Source organism: Vulpes lagopus, chromosome 8 (assembly GCF_018345385.1).
Source record: "Vulpes lagopus strain Blue_001 chromosome 8, ASM1834538v1, whole genome shotgun sequence".
Taxonomy (NCBI): domain Eukaryota; kingdom Metazoa; phylum Chordata; class Mammalia; order Carnivora; family Canidae; genus Vulpes; species Vulpes lagopus.
This window is the reverse complement of record NC_054831.1, coordinates 92,512,293-92,531,378: the sequence shown is the minus strand read 5'-3', so window position 1 is coordinate 92,531,378 and position 19,086 is coordinate 92,512,293. Positions and strand designations below refer to the sequence as shown.

The 19,086-nt window shown below is 32.8% G+C and overlaps 1 protein-coding gene across 3 annotated transcripts in view; it reads right to left on the bottom strand.

Moving 5' to 3' along the window:
• Positions 1–19,086, bottom strand: part of DDX4 (DEAD-box helicase 4) — a 78,762-nt gene that overhangs the window by 25,805 nt on the left and 33,871 nt on the right. Inside the window, exons 4-9 of one of the 3 annotated variants that reach the window (XM_041767252.1) lie at positions 17,389–17,466; positions 15,933–15,980; positions 12,667–12,726; positions 2,738–2,839; positions 1,702–1,782; positions 163–210 (exon numbers count right to left, since the gene is read on the bottom strand). In XM_041767252.1, coding sequence (XP_041623186.1) covers positions 163–210; positions 1,702–1,782; positions 2,738–2,839; positions 12,667–12,726; positions 15,933–15,980; positions 17,389–17,466 — 417 coding nt within the window. The remainder of the gene's footprint in view (positions 1–162; positions 211–1,701; positions 1,783–2,737; positions 2,840–12,666; positions 12,727–15,932; positions 15,981–17,388; positions 17,467–19,086) is intronic. The other 2 variants (XM_041767254.1, XM_041767253.1) reach the window with 2 other exon arrangements.

Below are 19,086 nucleotides of genomic sequence, written 5' to 3'. Positions count from 1 at the left end.
GGAACTGTTACACTGAGGAGTATTAAATAACTCTCCAAAACAGGTGGAACAAATGTCTACTTCTCAAAGTGTATAAAAGCAGTAACAGTTACCTTTAACTTTAAAAATTAAGTTGAGATTCCTAATGCTAACCATTTATAGGTAAACCAAGTAAGAACTCACCTCGTCTACTTCCACTGCCACTTCTGCTTTGATAAGTGTCACCATTACCTGTAATGCATTTTTTTGCAGATTATTTTGAGAAAACTCAACTAATTTTTTTAAACACAGTTCTCTTTTTTTATTTAAATATTTTACCTATTTATTAGAGAGAGAGAGCATGCAAACACAAGTGAGTAGAGGGGCAGAGGGAACAGCAGACTCCCCGCTGAGCAGGGAGCCCAACATGGGGCTCTATCCTGGGACCTCAGGATCATGACCTGAGCTGAAGGCAGATGCTTAACTGACTGAGCCACCCAGGTGCCCCTATTGGGTCTCTTCCTTGAACATGTAAACCATATAGCTATTTCTATTCAAGTATTAAGTGTTGAGGATTCCTGGTCCCTTCATCTATCCATCTCTTAATTCTACATTTATTTTAAAACTTTTCTTCATTTGAACATTGTTCAAAGACTTCCTGGTTTGTTTGTTTTTTTTTTTTTTTTGAGAGAGAGTTTCGAGTTTACAGAAAAATTGAAGGAAAGGAACAGAGATTTCCCATATACCTCCTCCTGCCCCCACATTTGAAGAGCCTCCCTCATCATCAATATCCCCCATCAGAGTAGTACATTTGTTACAGCTGATGAACTCAAGCTGACATGGCATAATCCAAGTTTACATTAAGGCTCACTCTTGATGTTGTACATTCTATGCATTTGGACAAATATAAAATGACATGTATCCACCATTAATGTATCATATAAAGTATTTTCACTATCCTAAAAAATCCTCATGCTATTCATCCCTCCCCACAACCCCTGGCAACCACTGATGTTTTTACCCTTCTCCAGACTTGTTCCTTTTCCAGAACTTCATAAAGTTAGAACTTATACAGTATGTAGCCTATCCATATTGGCTTCCTTCACTTAATAACATGCATTTAGGGTTCCTCCTTATCTTTTCATACTTTGAAAGTTCATTTACTTTTAGTGCTCAATAATATTCTATTGTCTTGATATACCACCAGTTTATCCACATTTGCACATTTTTATCAACAACTGTGGTTTGTTTGTTTGTTTGTTTTTCATTTTCTCCTCAAATCCCCTAACTCAGAGTTCTGTCTTTGAAACTACTGCAGGGACACCTGAGTGGCTCAGCGGTTGAGCTTCTGCCTTCGGCTCAGGGCGTGATCACAGAGTCCCAGATCGAGTCCCACATCAGGCTTCCTTCATGGAGCTTGCTTCTCCTCTGCCTGTGTATCTGCCTCTGTGTGTGTGTGTGTGTGTGTGTGTGTGTGTGTGTGTGTGTCTCATGAATAAATAAAATCTTTAAAAAAAAGAAACTAGAAACTATTGCAAATTTAATTTTCCTTCCCCCAATTAAAGCTATAATTTACACCTCAAATTAACTGGTAGATAAGAGAGAAGAAGTAATTCACAATGCACAATTTTGTAAGGAAGGCAAACTTGCCCATGAATTATACTTAAACATATTAGGTTACTAACTGTAGAGCTAAAATCATATATAAATTATTAACATTCAATAAGAAATTCTATTTCTTACCTGCACCACTTAATACTGGTCTTCTAGAACCAAAAGGGCCACCAGCGCGCTGTGTCCCCTCATCGTGTTCATATTCACTATCTATATTTGTACATAATAAAATGAGATTGTTACTTTTAAGAAGTTTTAAAACCATACAGCAAAGAAAAGAAAATCAAATTATAGTGCCAGAAATTAAAGATGTGAGGCAAAACAGTTTAAATTTTACAGGAATCAAAATGAGCATTCTTCTAAGTACCATACAAAGGACTTCTCCACAAACTATTTCTTTCAATTATAAATTACATCCTCAAAGTTTTATTTTATTAAAATTATTTTATAAAAGAAGCTAGGGCCAATGCTATGTTAAAATAGCATATAAGCAAAAGTTAAAGAACCTCCAAAAAGTAAACTGTTACTGCCCCCAAAATTTCATAATTACATAATCTCATTACTTACTCTCCAGAATAGCACCCCCTTACTCCCACTGTTGCCAACTGAAAGCTTTCAAGTCCTGAACAACAACCCCTATCCCCTACTCTTTTTTAAATGTGACAATTCACTAATCTCTTAAACATTTATTAAATCATTATTACAAATTTAACTTCCAAAACCACTAATCTAACCATTAAGAGACAAATGCAATCCAACAGTGACTTCTGAAGTCAATACCCCTAGCTCCAAGGAATGATGGCTGGAGTAATTTAAGGGAGAAAGCCACATTAGTAAATGTACAATGAGGGGTAGAAACTTAGAGAAGGCCATCTCTTTCTAAGCTTGGTCATCATCATCAGAGCTCTAAAACAGCTCTAAAACACTTAAATAAGATTAAAGAGCTGAGTCACACAAACTTCTAGAAAGATTCATATATTCCAACTAACAAGTATGCAATTAGATATGGGTCTAAAAAATAATGTTATATACAATGTAGGTGATTATGTACCAGTCTGCGAAGCTATTCTCATATAATACTCTCAACAATATTATGTGTTAAGGAGGAAATGATGAAAAATAAAACCTAATAGATAAAGCACACTGTTTGCAATTCACTACTAACTTGGATTTCCTAGACCAAATCCTCCACGGCAACCTCGGAAACTACCTCTTCCACCTCTTCTAGATGACCCTGAAGCTTCTGAATCATTTCCATCTTGAAAGCCTATAGTATTAAAACACACACACAAAAAAAAACAATACAAAACAACAACAAAAATCTTGGAGAAATGGTGGCCAAATTTAATTTAAGCCCTGCATATTTCAATGACTTTAAACATTTTAAGACATTAATAGTTACTAAAAGGAAATGCCATATTTGACCTATAAGGGTTCAACTTAACTAACATAAACAAACATAGCTACAATTAAAAAAAAAACACAATGCTTGCTTTGAGAAAACTAAATATGACTAGGGGTGGCTGGCTGGCTTAGTTGGTAGAATATGTGACTCTTGGCTTCAGGGCCTTGAGTTTAAACCCATGTTGAGGGTAGAGTTTACTTTAAAAAAAAAAAACAACTAAAAATGACTAAAAGGAAAAAGCGTCACTTGTAAAACAATGAAAGTTGCCACAGTTGGATCATTAACAAGATTTTTACAATGTAGAGAAGGATTAGATAAGTCTATACTTCTATTTTTTCTTTACAGAAAACAGTAAAACATCTTACTCAAAGCACAGATATATAGGCATATATAAAGTCTGATTTCCTGCTATAAATAATGTATTAATTCAACTGAATACCAAAAATCAGAATAAACAACTCAAGTAAAATTTGATCCCACCTGCAGCAAAACAAGATCAATTCAAAACCAAAATGTCAACTGGGCAGAAAATAAGGAAACTGAGATTTAGTTTATGAACCTGTCACTATTTTACACCCAAAGAAACTGATCAATAAAGGTAAAAATTCTCCATATACTACTTGATATTGAATTACATGTGTTTTTAAAACCTAAAGGGCAGACTTAATGTAAGGTAAATTCAGAGTTATATATCTACTACTTAAAACTTGGATTCCTCAATCTGGCAATAATCTTTTTGTCAATAATTATATCCACCTTTTAATTCTAATTTATTTGTGCCTCTTTATCTTTGAATAAACTTTGTTGGGGTTTATCTCTTTTCAAGAGACAGTTTATCTTTTTGATCCACTTCTTTTTAAGGTATGTTACTTTGGTGTGTGAACATGAATAAATAAAATATATAAAACATATGTATATATGTGTGTGTGTGTATATATATACCTATATATATGTATATATATATATACATATACAAGTTTAAAAAATAAAATCAAAACCTATGGACTCACTACCCAGCTTAAAACAAAAAATTTTCAATACCTCTGGAGCCATGGATAGTCTTTTTCTCTATAATATTTCCCTTTCTTTCTCAACCAATATCCTAAATTATTTTTAATTTCCTTGCTCTTAATTTTACCAACTATGTACATATCTTTATGCAACATTTTGGTCAGTTTTGTGTTTGAGCTTTATGTAATGGAATTATACAGAATATATTCTTGGTCCTGCTTCTTTAATCCACCTTTGTTGTTGTTGATTTGTAAAAATGTACTTCACTTTTACTGTTGAATAATACTTCATTGTTTCTGTTTCATTCATGTTCATTATCTTTTTAACTGTTGAATAATACTTCATTGTTTCTGTTTCATTCATGTTTATTACCTTTTTAAGTGGCTTCTACTAAGTTTTTAATTACTTAAGTTGAACACTTAGCTCACTTCTTTTCTACTCCATATATTTAAGACTATAAACTTTCCTTAAAAAGTTAGCTGCTTAATGGGTTTTGATGTTTTTACTGCCAATTCAGTTCTAAATACATTATTACTGCCATATGAATTTTAATTCATAAATTGAAATTTTCAGTTTCCAAATCTCAAGGGTTAGGCTTTTCATTATGGATTCCTACTTTCATGATACTTTAACAAGAGGACACAGTTTGTGATAAATTGTTATATTTTGGGGCTACCTCTTCGCCTTAACTGATGGTAAAATTATAGTATTTTCCATATGCTGCAAAAGTGTGTAATTTATAATATGGGGCATATTATTCCAAGCACAAATATTAAATCAAGCTTAATAAATGGTATTCAAAACTTCATAGATCTCACAGTCTTAATTCTGGTCTGCTTATTCTGTCAATTCTAAGGGAAAAATGATTTAAATCCAGGATTAGAGGTTTAACTAGAATTTGCAATTTTTTCCATATAATTATGTTTACTTTTACTTTAAATACTTAAAAATGTTAGATTTCAAGCCATGTTCCAAACTATAATAACTTCCCAGTAAACTTGACTTTTATCACTAAGTAATTATTTCTTTACTCTTAATATGTCTGCTTTAGAGTCTATTTTGTCTCCCAATTCTATGTCAGAGAATTGTCTATGTATTAACCCTTATTGGGGTTAATATTGGACTGACATTTTTTTCTATTTTCAACTCTACATTGAAATTACATTTACTGTTAACATATATTATTATTACTAACATATCCATTTTTTTTTCCATTTTTTACTTCTATCATCCTATTTTGTGTTCTCCTTACCCTGAGTTTTTTAATGTATTTTGTTTTCCTTTCTGTCCTATCGATTTTCCAAACGCTGCATTTTCTGTTTTTGCTTTATTCTCCAATTTCAGTATAAATAAGAAATATTTATTTTCAGCCTTGTCTCCTTCCTCAAAGTCCTAGCCTTCTATTCTATTGGATTTCTTCCACTAGTAGGTTATATATTACATCCTTTTTCTTATTATCCTTCAATTTTACCATTTTTAAGAAATTCTGAAATTAGTTTCAATCTGTTCTCTTTCCTACTGAGTTGACAAAGAACTAAAGTATTTTCATTTGCTAGTATTTTAGTTATTTCTAAAACCCCTAAATTAATTTACATTACTACAATCTTCTAGAGTCAGACTTACTTGTTTACCAATATGTTTATCAATTTTAAAATGTGTGTTTATTTAGTTTTGCTCATCATTGCTTCCTACTTCTTTCTTGTTGCGTTGTTTCTTTCCTGCTAATACCATAATTAAGTAGTTCTTTCCTCAGTGGCCTGACAGTACTCAACACCATCTTTATCTGGGTGTTTTCTGACACCTAAATTATCTGGATATAGCAGTTTGGATTCAGAACTACTCTCCCTCAGGATTCTAAATTCTACTCTATTATGTTCTCCACCTTTATGGGGAAAAAATTCTGCTCTCTGTTGTTCCTTTACAGGTGTATCTGTCTTTTTTCTCTGTTAGTTCTAATTATTTTTATCTTTGTAATTTTGCAATGTCAATATACAGATAAGGGTGTAATTTTTTTTTTCATTTGCTCAAGATTCTTGTACCTCCTTAACTCTGGAAAAGTCTCTCAACTAGTCTCTGAATAGCCTTCTTTTCCCTGCTTCGCCTCCTCCCATTTTCTCTGTTCTCTCTTCAAGTGATACTTAGACATTTGTTAGAATAACAGAGCTTCTTATTTTATCTCCCATATCAATTAAATGCTTTCGTGTTTTCCATTCTCAAATAGAATTTCCTCAGATCTATCTTTGGATTCATTTATTCTACTCATCTTCGTTTAATCTGTTTAATCTATTATGTTTTCAATCAATAACTACTGCTTTTTGTAAATTCAATTTGGTGCCTTTTCAAAAATAGTTTCTCTACTAAGCAAATGACTATATAATGACTCCCTACCTCCAGTATCTATAGCTTTTAATTCCATACACAGGAGATACACATTTATTTATTTATTTTTTTTTTTTGAGATACACATTTAAATGAACATTCTCTTTTTTTCCCCAAAGCTTATGCCAGTTTCTAATTATATAAGGAGCCTAATAATTAGAGGTAAAAAGAACATGGATATCCTACAGAATTAAAATTCTGCATGACTTTCTGGTTAGAAGGTAGGGATAGAAACTCTACATATTCTACATGGTTTTAAAAATAATTTGTTTTTGGACGCCTGGGTGGCTCAGTGATTGAGCATCTGCCTTTGGCTCAGGTCATGATCATGGGGTCCTGGGATCGAGTCCCATATTAGGCTCCCTATAGTGTCTCTCATGAATAAGTAAATATTTTTTAAGAATAGAAAATAATAAATTGACAAGGTAAGTAAAACATTATAAAAGTTAAAATAAATGAACTATATCTATACTTCAACATATAAATCTTTAAAAACTTGGAATAAAAAGGTCACAAAAATGGGGGTTGGGGTGCCTGGCTGCCTTCGTCAGTAGAGCATGCAACTCTTGACCTCGGAGTTATAAGTTTGAGCCCTACTGGGTACAGAGACTACTTAAAATCTTTTAAAAAAATCACAAAAACTAGGTATAATAAACTTTTTAAAAGTATGAATAGGAGTATACACTACACACCAATGTTTTTAAAAAGTTACCTCTGGGAAAATGATATATAAAATACAGAGGGAAGGTGGGTCTTCCAACAATTGTGGATTTTTTTTTCTATATATGAAGTAACATATGACAAAAAGTTCCTGTTAAATCCAGGTAGTGGTATACAAGTGTTTATAATAGAATATTCTGTGCTTTTCTGAGTTATTGAAATATTTCAAAATTTACTTTAAATGTCACTTTTCATAAAATAACATTAATATATTTTTAAAGGTGACATTAGTCCTTCCATGAAGTATATTCTGCATTTCAGAAGTGACAACTGACAATCTCTTGTAGCTCTTAAAGAGTAATTTGATAAATCATTTAAACTTTGTGTAATAGAAACATGAATATTTCATTTCAAAAAGTACTTACCATAAATTTAGCGAGGTCACTCAACCTTCAATATACAAAATTCAAATTTATTTCTATATACTAGCAAACAAAATGAAAAATTTTAAATGATATAGATCACTAACATCAGCAAAAACTGCAAAGTGAGAAACTCCAAATTCTGCTTCTCCAAAAAAGAAAAAAAAAAATGAACAAAAACTGTCAGAATTAACATTTTCCAAAATTAAAACTAATCAGGCTTGCAGTAATCCAGAGACTATTTTTAAAAGCTGATTCTCTCAAAAAAAATAATAAAATAAATAAATAAATAAATAAATAAATAAATAAATAAATAAATAAATAAATAAAATAAAATAAAATAAAAGCTGATTCTCAGTAAGAAACAGTGAACTCTGTGGCATATTTCAACTTACTTCAGTTCCATCTCCTGGCAATTCCACTTCTAGGCATATATTCAAAAGATGCAAAGACAAGGACTCAAACACTTACATATATATGAATGTTCACAGGAGCATTATTCACAATAGCCAAAGTAAGTAAAAACCCCAAATGTTAATCGATAGATGAATGGATAAAATGTGGTATTATACATACAAGGGATAATTATTCAGCCATAAAAAGAAATGTTCTTTGTTCAAATACATGCTACAACATGAACAATCACTGAAAACATGCTAAGTGAATTAAGCCAGACACAAAAGAGAAAATGTATGATTCCACTTGTATACAATACCTAGAATAGAGGCAAATTCAAGGAAAACATAGAATAGAGTTTACCAGGAACTCAGGGGAAGTAAATAAAGGGATCTGTGGGTACAGATTTCTGCTTATGTTTCTGTTCCAATTTTGGAAACTGTGGTGACAATTGCACAACACTGTAAATGTACTTAATGCCATTTAATTATACAGTTAAATTTAATTAAAATGGCAGATTTTGTCATAGTTATTTTCTCAAATTTGACAAAAAATATTAATTCCCACATCCAAGAAGCTTAATCAACTCCTAATAGGATAAATTTTAAGAGATTTACACCTATACCTATCAATATAAAACATGAACAAATGGTACTGGGATAGTCACTTGCAAAAGAATTAAGTAGGAACCCTCCCTCACATCACATACAAAAATGAACTCAGAAGGGACTAAAGAGCAAAATAATAAAAGTATTAGAAGGAAACAGGTGAAATCTACATGACCCCGTAAGAGGCAAAGGTTTTCTAGATACAAGAAAAGCACAACCAACAAATGAAAAAATAAACTAGACAGCATCAAAATTTAAAACTTCTGTGCTTCAGAGAACACCATCAAGAAAACAAAAAGGTAAGAGAAAGAATATATCTGCAAACCATCTATCTGACAGAACATGTATCAAGAAGATAAAAAATTCTTTAAAAGACAAACCAATTTTTTAAATAAGCAAATGATCTGGATAGACCTTTCTCCAAAAGAGATACAAATAGGGATCCCTGGGTGGCTCAGCGGTTTAGCGCGTGCCTTTGGCCCAGGGCGTGATCCTGGAGTCCCTGGATCGATTCCCACATCGGGCTCCCAGCATGGAGCCTGCTTCTCCCTCCTCCTGTGTCTCTGCCTCTCTCTCTCTCTCTCTCTGTCTAACTCTATCATAAATAAATAAATAAATCTTTAAAAAAAAAGAGAGATACAAATAGCCAATACACACATGAAAAGCTGTTCAACATACAGCCAGCCATCAGGAAACACAAATCGAAATGACAATGAGATACCATTTTACACCCACAAAAACCACTACTGCCAACAAGACATATAATAACAAAGATTAGTGAGGATACAGAGAAACTGGGACACCTATACCCTGTTGGAAGGAATATAAATTGGTGAAGCTGCTGTGAAAAATAATCTGGCATTTTCACTCCTGGGTATATGTACCAGAAAAATTAAAACATATGTTCACATAAAACTTGTACACAGAAGTTGATAACAGTATTAATCATAATAACCCAAAAACAGAAACAATCCAGTAATCAATCAACTGATAAACAGAATGTTGTATAACTGTATAGTGAAATATTACTCAGCCATCACAAGTAATTAAGTACTATCACATGTTACAACATGGACAAACCTTGAAGAGATCATCCTAAGTGAAAGAAAACACAAGAGACCACATATTACATAATTCCATTTATATGAAATGTCCAGAATCAGCAAATCCATATCTACAGAAAGTCGATTAATGGTTGTCAAAGAATGGAGAAAAAAGGGAAATGGGAATAACTGCTGATAGACACAGGGTTTGGGAGGGGGGGGAAGAAAGGAAATGTTCAGGAATTAAATGGTGAGATGGGCATACAACACAGTAAATATATTTAAAACTACTGAGGTATATCTCTAAAATGGTGAAACCTATGTTATATGGAGTAATAGATAAATAAAAAACATGCATCACAAAATATCAGATACTTAAAGAAAGATGTTTAATAACTCTCTAGTGGAAACTGCAAAACACAACTAGGAAAAACTAAAGATCTACTCAAACAGGGATATTCATGGATCAAAACTCAATATTGTAAAGATGGTCATTCCCCTCAAATTCAATGCAATCCCCAAAATACGTCATAACTAGGTTTTTTTCCTGAAAATTGATAAACTGATTCTAAAAATCACAAGGAAATACAAAAAAAAAAAAAAAAAAAAAAAAAAAACCCTACGAATAACCCAGAATACCGAAGAACAATGAACTTGGAAGACTTACCCTACCAGATACTGAGATCTATTATGAATTGCACTAATCAGGCTATATAGCAAAGATGCCAAAATATAGCAACTAACTAGTGGAAAGGAACCAAGTCCAGGAACAGTCATGCATATATACTGTCCCCTGATTTAGGGCAAAGAAGGCCTTGTAGTTTAGAGTGGAAGGAAAAGTGTTTCAGTATGTGATATGGGATCAAACGGATGCCCTCATGGAGAAAAAAAAAACGTACCTTGATCCTTATTTACACCATATACAAAAATAAAGTCCAGATGAATTACAATCTGAATGTGGAAGTTAAAAAGATAAAATTCTATTATTTTTAAAAGATTTTTATTTATTTATTCATGAGAGAAGCAGAGAGAGAGAGGGACAGAGACACAGGCAGAGGGAGAAGCAGGCTCCATGCAGGGAGCCTGATGCAGAACTCGATCCTGGGTCTCCAGGATCATGCCCTGGGCCAAAGGCAGGCGCTAAACCACTGAGCCACCCAGGGATCCCTAAAAAGATAAAATTCTAAAAGAAAAATAGAAGAGAGTTATCTTCACGACTTTAGAGGAAGCAAAGAGACTCCCAATATAAATGTCATCCAAGAGTTTTTACTACTTTACAAACTTTCTCTAAGTTTTAAATTATTTGCCAATGAAAAGGTAAAACAAACACCCAACAGAAAAGATGGCTGAAGATTTGAGTCAGCACTACAAAAAAGATGATGTGCAAATGGCCAGTGAACATATGAAGCACTGCATATTTCATTAGTCCATCAAGAAAAGGCAAATTATAACCACAATAAGATATATCACCACAAACTTAGTAGAATGGTTAAACTTAAAAAGAAAATACCAGGCGTTGGTGAAGATGTGGGAGTATACCTTAGTACACCTATCTTGAAAACATTTGACAATAGCTATTAAAGCAAAAAATATACAAAATCTATGAGCCAGCAATTCTACTTCTGAATATATACCAATAGTACCAAAAGAAATGTACTAGAACATCCACAGCAGCAGCTTCAAAATAGCCTAAAACTGAAAGACATCCAAACAGCCATCATTAGCATAACAGTAGAACCAAAGAACCTGTATAGCAATGATGATCTACAACTGCAAACACTATGAATGCATCTCACAAATATATTAAGCAGAAGATGGACAGAGAAGAATGTTGCATGATTCCATTTATATCAAGTACAAAAACAGAAAATTAACCTAAGTTGCTAAAAGTCAGAATAAAAGTTAACCATGGAGTGGGAGTGAATGAAAATGAGCATAAGAGGGACTTCTGGAGGTGCCAGTAATTTCTATTTCTTGATTTGGATGCTTATAAACACACTAAGCCCAGGTGTGTTCAGTTAATGAGAAATCACTGAGCTACACAGGTACGAATGAGGTATGCACATGTCTGGTGTTATATATATATATATATCATATTTCAATATAAACTTAAATATGCTTATATTAATGCATACATATTGGTAATTTACTGAGTGACCACCATGTGCAAATTTTCTACCTCCAAATATATATAATTAAATAGAATAGCCATCAGAGATGTGCAAAAATGAACGAGTCCCTGCCAGTCATTCTATATTAGTCATTAAGCCAGGGTCAAGCATAAAGATCTGCAACTGGCTTTTGATTACCTCACTAAAATATGAATTAGACTAATTTAAAGAAAATATTTAAAAAAGAAAGAAAGAAAATATTGAGGAAGATACTGGGCTGCAGAAAACAACCAAATATTTAAAACTAAGAACAATGTCTGAGGAACATTAAATGTTAAAAATTGCTTGTTAAAGGGGGAAAAGGGCAATTCTAAAAGAAGAATCTGGCTTTTTCTTAGCTAAACTTTCTCCTTGTCATTACACGTCCCCCTGCAATCATTAAAAAACATTCCAATTTATGACAAACAGCTAACCCTCATTCACCAAATTCTTCCCCACCTCATAACCCTAAGAAGGCTATTTTGAAGGGCATATGAGTCCTAGCTGTACTAGGAAGGGCCTGGTATTCAATGGGCTATCTAATGGGCAAAAGAACATGATGTTCTCAATACAGTAAAATGATGTATCTGATTATCATATATAGTTCCTAAGAATAAACTCTTTTATCATAAGTAGGTTTGTACAACTTTAAAAATTTTATAAGTTCACTATGTTTTCATGGGTTTTATTGTTGCTATTTTAACACGTCTACCCAGAAATTATCAAGAATTAAATATAGTAATGTTTATACCATCTCACCTCAACTTCATTAGAGGCCGAATCAGCACAGTATGGTAGAGCACTGCCAGACCCAAACAAAAGGTAATCTACAATTTCTCACTCTCCCACAAATCCAAATATTCTATTCAGAGAGACATCCCAGTTCATAGATATTGTGACTGACCAGAACTCACAGTCCCTATTCTGTACTTCACAGCACATTCTGGAGATCTTTAGGGAAAAAAAATCCAGTGACCTTAGAAAGTCTAAGTACAAATCATTCCAAAATGTGGTCCTTACCGCCTCTTTTGGAAAATCCTCTGTTCCGTGTTTGATTATCTTCACAGTCATTATTAGATTCTTGAATAAAAATGTAACATGTGAATAGGATCTAAATAATTAACTTTAAAGTTGTAATATCTAAAGAAAAACACTATCGCGGTATAAATTAGTGAGGAAAATGAGTATTAAGTTAAAATAGGAACATTTTAATTCTTCTAATTTTATTTTTTTGAACATTCTAATTCTTGAAATAATTTTAGCAACAGAAAAAGACATTATTCAGTCAACTATACAAATCATTTCATGTATCTAAATGTTAAATGTTAAGTGTATAACTGAGAACTCACTATTTCCCAAGTGCTCCACACAAGTAAAAAAATAAGAATGTCATCATATTGATACGATTGAAAATGGTTTCAGAAATATCTAAACTAAGGACACCTGAGTGGCTCAGGGGTTGAGCATCTGCCTTTGGCTTAGGGCATGATCCCAGTCCTGGGGTCGAATTCCACATCAGGATCCTTGAGAGAAGCCTGTTTCTCCCCTCTGCCTATGTCTCTGCCTCTGTGTGTCTCTCATGAATAAATAAAATTTATTTTAAAAAAAGAAATATCTAAACTATTAAAGCAGTCAAGCAGTCAAGTGGTTCTTAAATGTAGGCCATACACCATGAGAAATACATGACAATTTTTTTTTAAGATTTTATTTATTCATGAGACACAGAGGGGGGGGGGGGGGGGCGGGGCAGAGACACAGGCAGAGGGAGAAGCAGGTTCCATGCAGGGAACCTGATGTGGAACTAGATCCCAGGACTCTAGGACCACGCCCTAGGCCAAAGGCAAGACAGTAAACCACTGAGCCACCCAGGGATCCCCAACAATTCTTTTTAAAATGCTATCAATATGTCTGTAATTTGCCTTTCTTACTAAATCTTAGCCATTAATGGTTTTTTAAAACATATGCAAACTTTTCCCCAATCATCCTAATGAAACAATTGGGGGATATCTTGTTTTTTCTGTTTTTAATGACATTATCAAGTAACATTACCATTTTCTAAACAGTGGAATAAGAATCACTACACTGAAGGCTGCCTAAGGATTAGCTAGAAAGTTTGTTAAAAAATAAATTCCTAGAAAAAAAATAAAATAAATTAACTAATTCCTAGAATCCACACCTAGAGATGTTTATCAGCAACAAATAAATAATTTTTCAAAGTTTAAAAATATGTTAGTAATATGACTTTAAGTAATAACTTTAAGCTTTCTGGAAGATTCCAACAAAGCCACATTTGGGGATTACAGAAACAGTTTCAAGAGACCTTGCTACATGTCATTAGTGTTTAAAATCCTAGACCTTTATGTCATAGTAATGACATCAAGTATCTAGAAAGCTTAGAAGATACCAGTTAAGTTCCTATGCAAAAGTACTAATCTACTTAACAATTAATATTATTTTAAAGAAATAACCCAGGGCTCTTGTTGTAGGCTCCTACTTGAAATGAAGTCAACAAATACCAAATATTTCCTAAAGAGCCATTTAATATTGACAACTTTCCAGGAAGGAGGCTTTAACACTGCAAGGGAGCTTAACAGGAAGGAAAGAATTTTGGAAAGCTTGGCCATCCCTGGAATAATGAGGACACCTAACATTTATTGCCTTATATAAGAAAAATCTACAAATTAATTTGAGATCTGACAAGGACAAAGGGGTCTCACAGTGTCTTTGTCCAGTTATTCCCCTAAACAAACTTATATTTTGACCCCACTGGAAATTATAATAGGCAAATGACATCAGGTGAAGTTGGGTAAAGAGTACAATTGCATTAGGAGAAGGGGAAGGAAACTCTCTACTATTTTTCTAACTTGTAATGAGGCTCATACTATTTCAAAATAGTTATTAAAAAAAAGAATTTCTGTAAAGTTAGGAAATAAAGCCAAGCACAAACAAAAAAGAAATATCATAAAAAAAAAAAAAAGAAATATCATCCCAAGACTAGCTATGACCATATATTATTACATGAAAATTAATTATAGAAAACATACCAAATATACATAACATGTAAAGTATAAATACTTAAACATATAAACATAAATAACATGATACATTAAGTATATTAAATATATATTTAGTATGTAAATATATTAGATATCCAATATAAACATATTTATATACATAACTTTTAAAATAGTAATAACACAGAATTCAGTATGGTTTAGCACTGTTCTAAAAGAATAACATGTACTTTTTAAATCTTCACAACAACCTTGTAAAGTAGGTATTATTCTTTCTATAAATAGAAAAAATGAAATACAGAGAAGCTTAATATGTTTTTTCAAGGTAACATAACTGAGAGGAGGAGAATTTGGGTCTTAAACCTACAGTGTCTAAATCCAAAATTAAAGGTCTTTATCACTAACTAAACCAGCTGGAAGAAATGAGACTGCAGGGAAAATAACCACAAAAGACGCTATTTGTGTGTAGAATAAAAGAATAAAAGCTCTATCATGATATCAGAATCTGTTCCTCATCTTGTCAACAACGATTTTAAGAATGAATGAATGCTTTTTAAATATAGTTCCAAAGTCTCACCCAAATCTACTTAATCTACTTAAAAGCACTATTACTTACTATTATAATCTATCTTCTGATAACATTACTCTACTTTCATCATTCTCTGTATTCCTCCAAACCAGTTGGTTAGTACCTTTGCCAGAAATGTCCTGATTTCAACAGTCATCCGCATTCACATGAATCTTTTCCCACTGTTAAAAATTACATGAGGCTGAAGAGGGACCTGCATGTCCTAAATTGTATGTATATATGGACATGGAGTTTTGTTCTTTCCATTATCCACTTTTTCTTAAGGAAAGAAACCATTCAAAAGTTGCACCTCACAGATTAACTAAGGCAGGCTGCAAAAGGTCAAACTAGGACACCTGAATTCTTGGTTAAGGCTCTGGCTATAGCTGCTTTATATATTTTTTTAAAGATTTTTATTTATTTGACAGAGAGAGAGAGAACAAGCATGTAAAGGGAGAAAAAGGGTTCCCACCAAGCAGGGAGCCCAGTGTTGGGCTCAACCCCAGGACTCTGGGATCATGACCTAAGTCAGAGAAAGATGCTTAACCAACTGAGCCACCCAGATGCCCCTACAACTGGCTTTGTAAAATCGGGTTTAAATAAATTAGAATTGAAAAAGACTATGACACTTAATCTTAGTTTCTCTTTAGCATGTACTCTGAACATTACATTTTAAAAGCTACTACAAAAAACATTGAACTCACCTCTCCAGAAACCAGAGCTATCACCTTCTTCAAACTTATTTGCAAAACCTACACAAAAGAGAAAATTAAACTTGTAAACTTCTGACAATTACCTATACCTCTATGGTAAACCAAAAAAAAACAAACAAACAAACAAACAAAAAAGGGACTGCTAGTTATGATGAGCCTTTAAAATAGAATAAACCACAAAGAACTATATATATAAACACTGAAAGAAAACCAACACAGGTTGGATTATGACTTCTGCCTTGTGTCAATTAATGAAGGTAAAATGTCCAGCCAATGTTATATTACCTCGAATGTCATATGCTTCTATATACAGATGGTCAGAATAGGGGTATATATATATCAACATAAACCCTATATATTTTCTATTCAAAAGATCAAAGTTTTTAAAACCTTATAAATTAACTCAATCTCTTGATCCGCCAGTGGCCAATACCAAATTATAATATAATCTTCAATAATCCTTCCCATCTCAATAATAAGGAAATTCTTCCAACATTTTTTGTTAAAAAAAATTTTTTTTACATCTTTCATTTAGCTCTGCTTTCAAATTTCTCATATAATAAAAACCTGTATCTAGATTTATGTGTCTCTGGAGCATACAGATACATCTCTAAAATTAATTTTAAATGCATTATCAGTAGTATTTCACAAAAGTATGAAATGTTGGATCTTAAAAAAAATGATCTTTAGTGCAAAGATATTCAGAGTAATATTCATTAAAATTAAATGTCCCTATAAGATGGCTGTCAATCAGTATTTAAGCTAAATTATAAAATATTAAATGTATTAAATCATGGTTTCTGCAATACAGAAACCAATTACTGTCTGACATATTAAATTTATATGCAGAATGTATACATAAAGCTACTTAATATCGCAGGTTCATAAATCTAACATCCCTTTTAGCACAGAAATTTAATACATAATTATGATACAAAAATAAGTACCAATAGGATTAGGTGACAAAAAAGGTTTTCCTTGAAAAGATAAATAATTTCAAAATAAAAACAATCTGTACAGAAAGAGTATATTACCATGAAACCTAAATTTTGAGTTATTTAATCCATTTCAAGATTTGCAATCTTTCAAGTTGGTTCAGAAAAGGATTATTCTATCTACTTCCCTCTACAACTGCCCCTTCCCTCCATTCTATCCTCTTCAACTGCTGGGTTTCCAAAATGCTTCAGAAGTCTTCCACCTACACAGTACTGGTCTTGATCTTAAATTCTGCATCAGTTCTGATATACAGTTTTTAAAGTTTTTAAGGAAGAAAAGAACTTCAAAGCTTCTACTCGTTCTTTGTTCAATTAGATGAAGATTCAAATTTACCTTTGGAAGTATGTAAGATGGATCTCTTACTAGGAGGCACAGGGGAAGGGAGTCGAGTACAGAAAAAAAAACTAGGGTTCACTCAAATTGTGATTATAAAGTATCATAAGCAGTTTACCTCTGTTTCCAAAACTCTTTCCAACTCCAAAACCACCCATTGTAGATGTATTCTCTCTTTTATTAGACTCACCAGCATCTGAAAATGTTCAGAGTTAAAACTCTTTAGAACATAAAATTAACTGTCACCAAAAACTAGGAATTAAATGAATCTTTGGGATTACTTAAAAATAAAATCTTTTAAGGGGGAGGCGGGGCACCTGTCTGGCTCAGCTGGTAGAGCACGCAACTCTATCTCAGGATGGTAAATTTAAGCCCCATGTTTGGTGTAGAAATTACTTAAAAATAAAATCTTAAAATGAATGAATGAATGAATCAATCAATCAATCAATCAATCTTTTCTGTAAAGGGACTTCCAAGGATAGGGAGAAAGTAGTACAGAAACTTATAAAAATAAAATATCCTGCAACTTCTATTTTAAAACTCTTGAATTATAATACCAAAGTAAAAACATAAACATACTACTGGTGAAATACAGCTTTCTACTACTACTTGTTACTTAACTTTTTATCGGGAAATTCAACTCTGTGATTTTCTGTATACTGAAACCTCACCCTGAAGAAAGCCACTTATTTATGCTTCTGCATGGAAGTCCTGCTATTGAAAATTTTATACTCTTATCCTGTTGTGGTTTTTTTAAGATTTTATTTATTTATTCATGAGAGACACAGAGAGAGAGGCAGAGACATAGGCAGAGGGAGAAGCAGGCTCCCAGGGGGCTCCCAGGAATCTGGGATCACGACCTGAGCCAAAGGTAGATGCTCAACCACAGAGCCACCCATGTGCCCCACCAGAGAGCCACCCAGGTGCTCCTCTTGACCTTTTTTAAAATTATTATTACTTAATCATTTTGTTAGCATTTAAATTGCTCTCAATCTTTCTACTTTTAAAACTCAAATTAGGAAGGAACTACACAATAAAGAAATAAAAGCTGAACTACCACTTCCTGAGTCACATCTCTACCACTCCGGGTCTTTCCTTATATTATCCTTGTGAACTTTATCCTCACAATGATGAGCATCCAACATTTTAACTCATACCAAACTATTTGCCATACTCCACACTGTTAACTTCTAATATTTTCTACCTTCCTACACACTGGTCCTTAAGCAAGGCATTCCCTGCTTTTCTATTTTTCCTATCAAAATTCTTTTCACTCTGCAAAACCCCATTTCAAAGGCCACCTCTTCTATGAAGTCTTCTTTCAGACTTCAGTCATAATCAATCCTTCCTCCACATTCCCACAGCATACTATCACTTACTTTCTTTGTGTTTCTCTACCACTAGTTAAGAATTTTGAAGACAGAGTTGCTATGGCAAGAAGCATAGCTATTTAAGTCAAAAAACTGGACAAAAGACATATAAACTGATATAAACTGACACTTTAAACTATCACTAGAAAAATTTAAAGCATTTTCTTGTGGTCTTCATAAATTGTGTCTTACCTAACTATACAATATCCTAATACAGGGAAGTTAAAGATCTACAAAACTCCTCAAGCCACGTGCAAAATTGTGTATGAGCAATTATCTGTATTTTCATCAGATTCTAAAGATGTGTATGATTCAAGAAGTTAAAGCTATTTAGGTCATACTTCACAGAACATGAAAAGTGATCAATTCTCTATTATGAGCAATTAAGGGTCAGTTTCTTTCTTTCCTTTTTTTTCTTTTAAGGAAGGATCATTTTCAAAAACAAA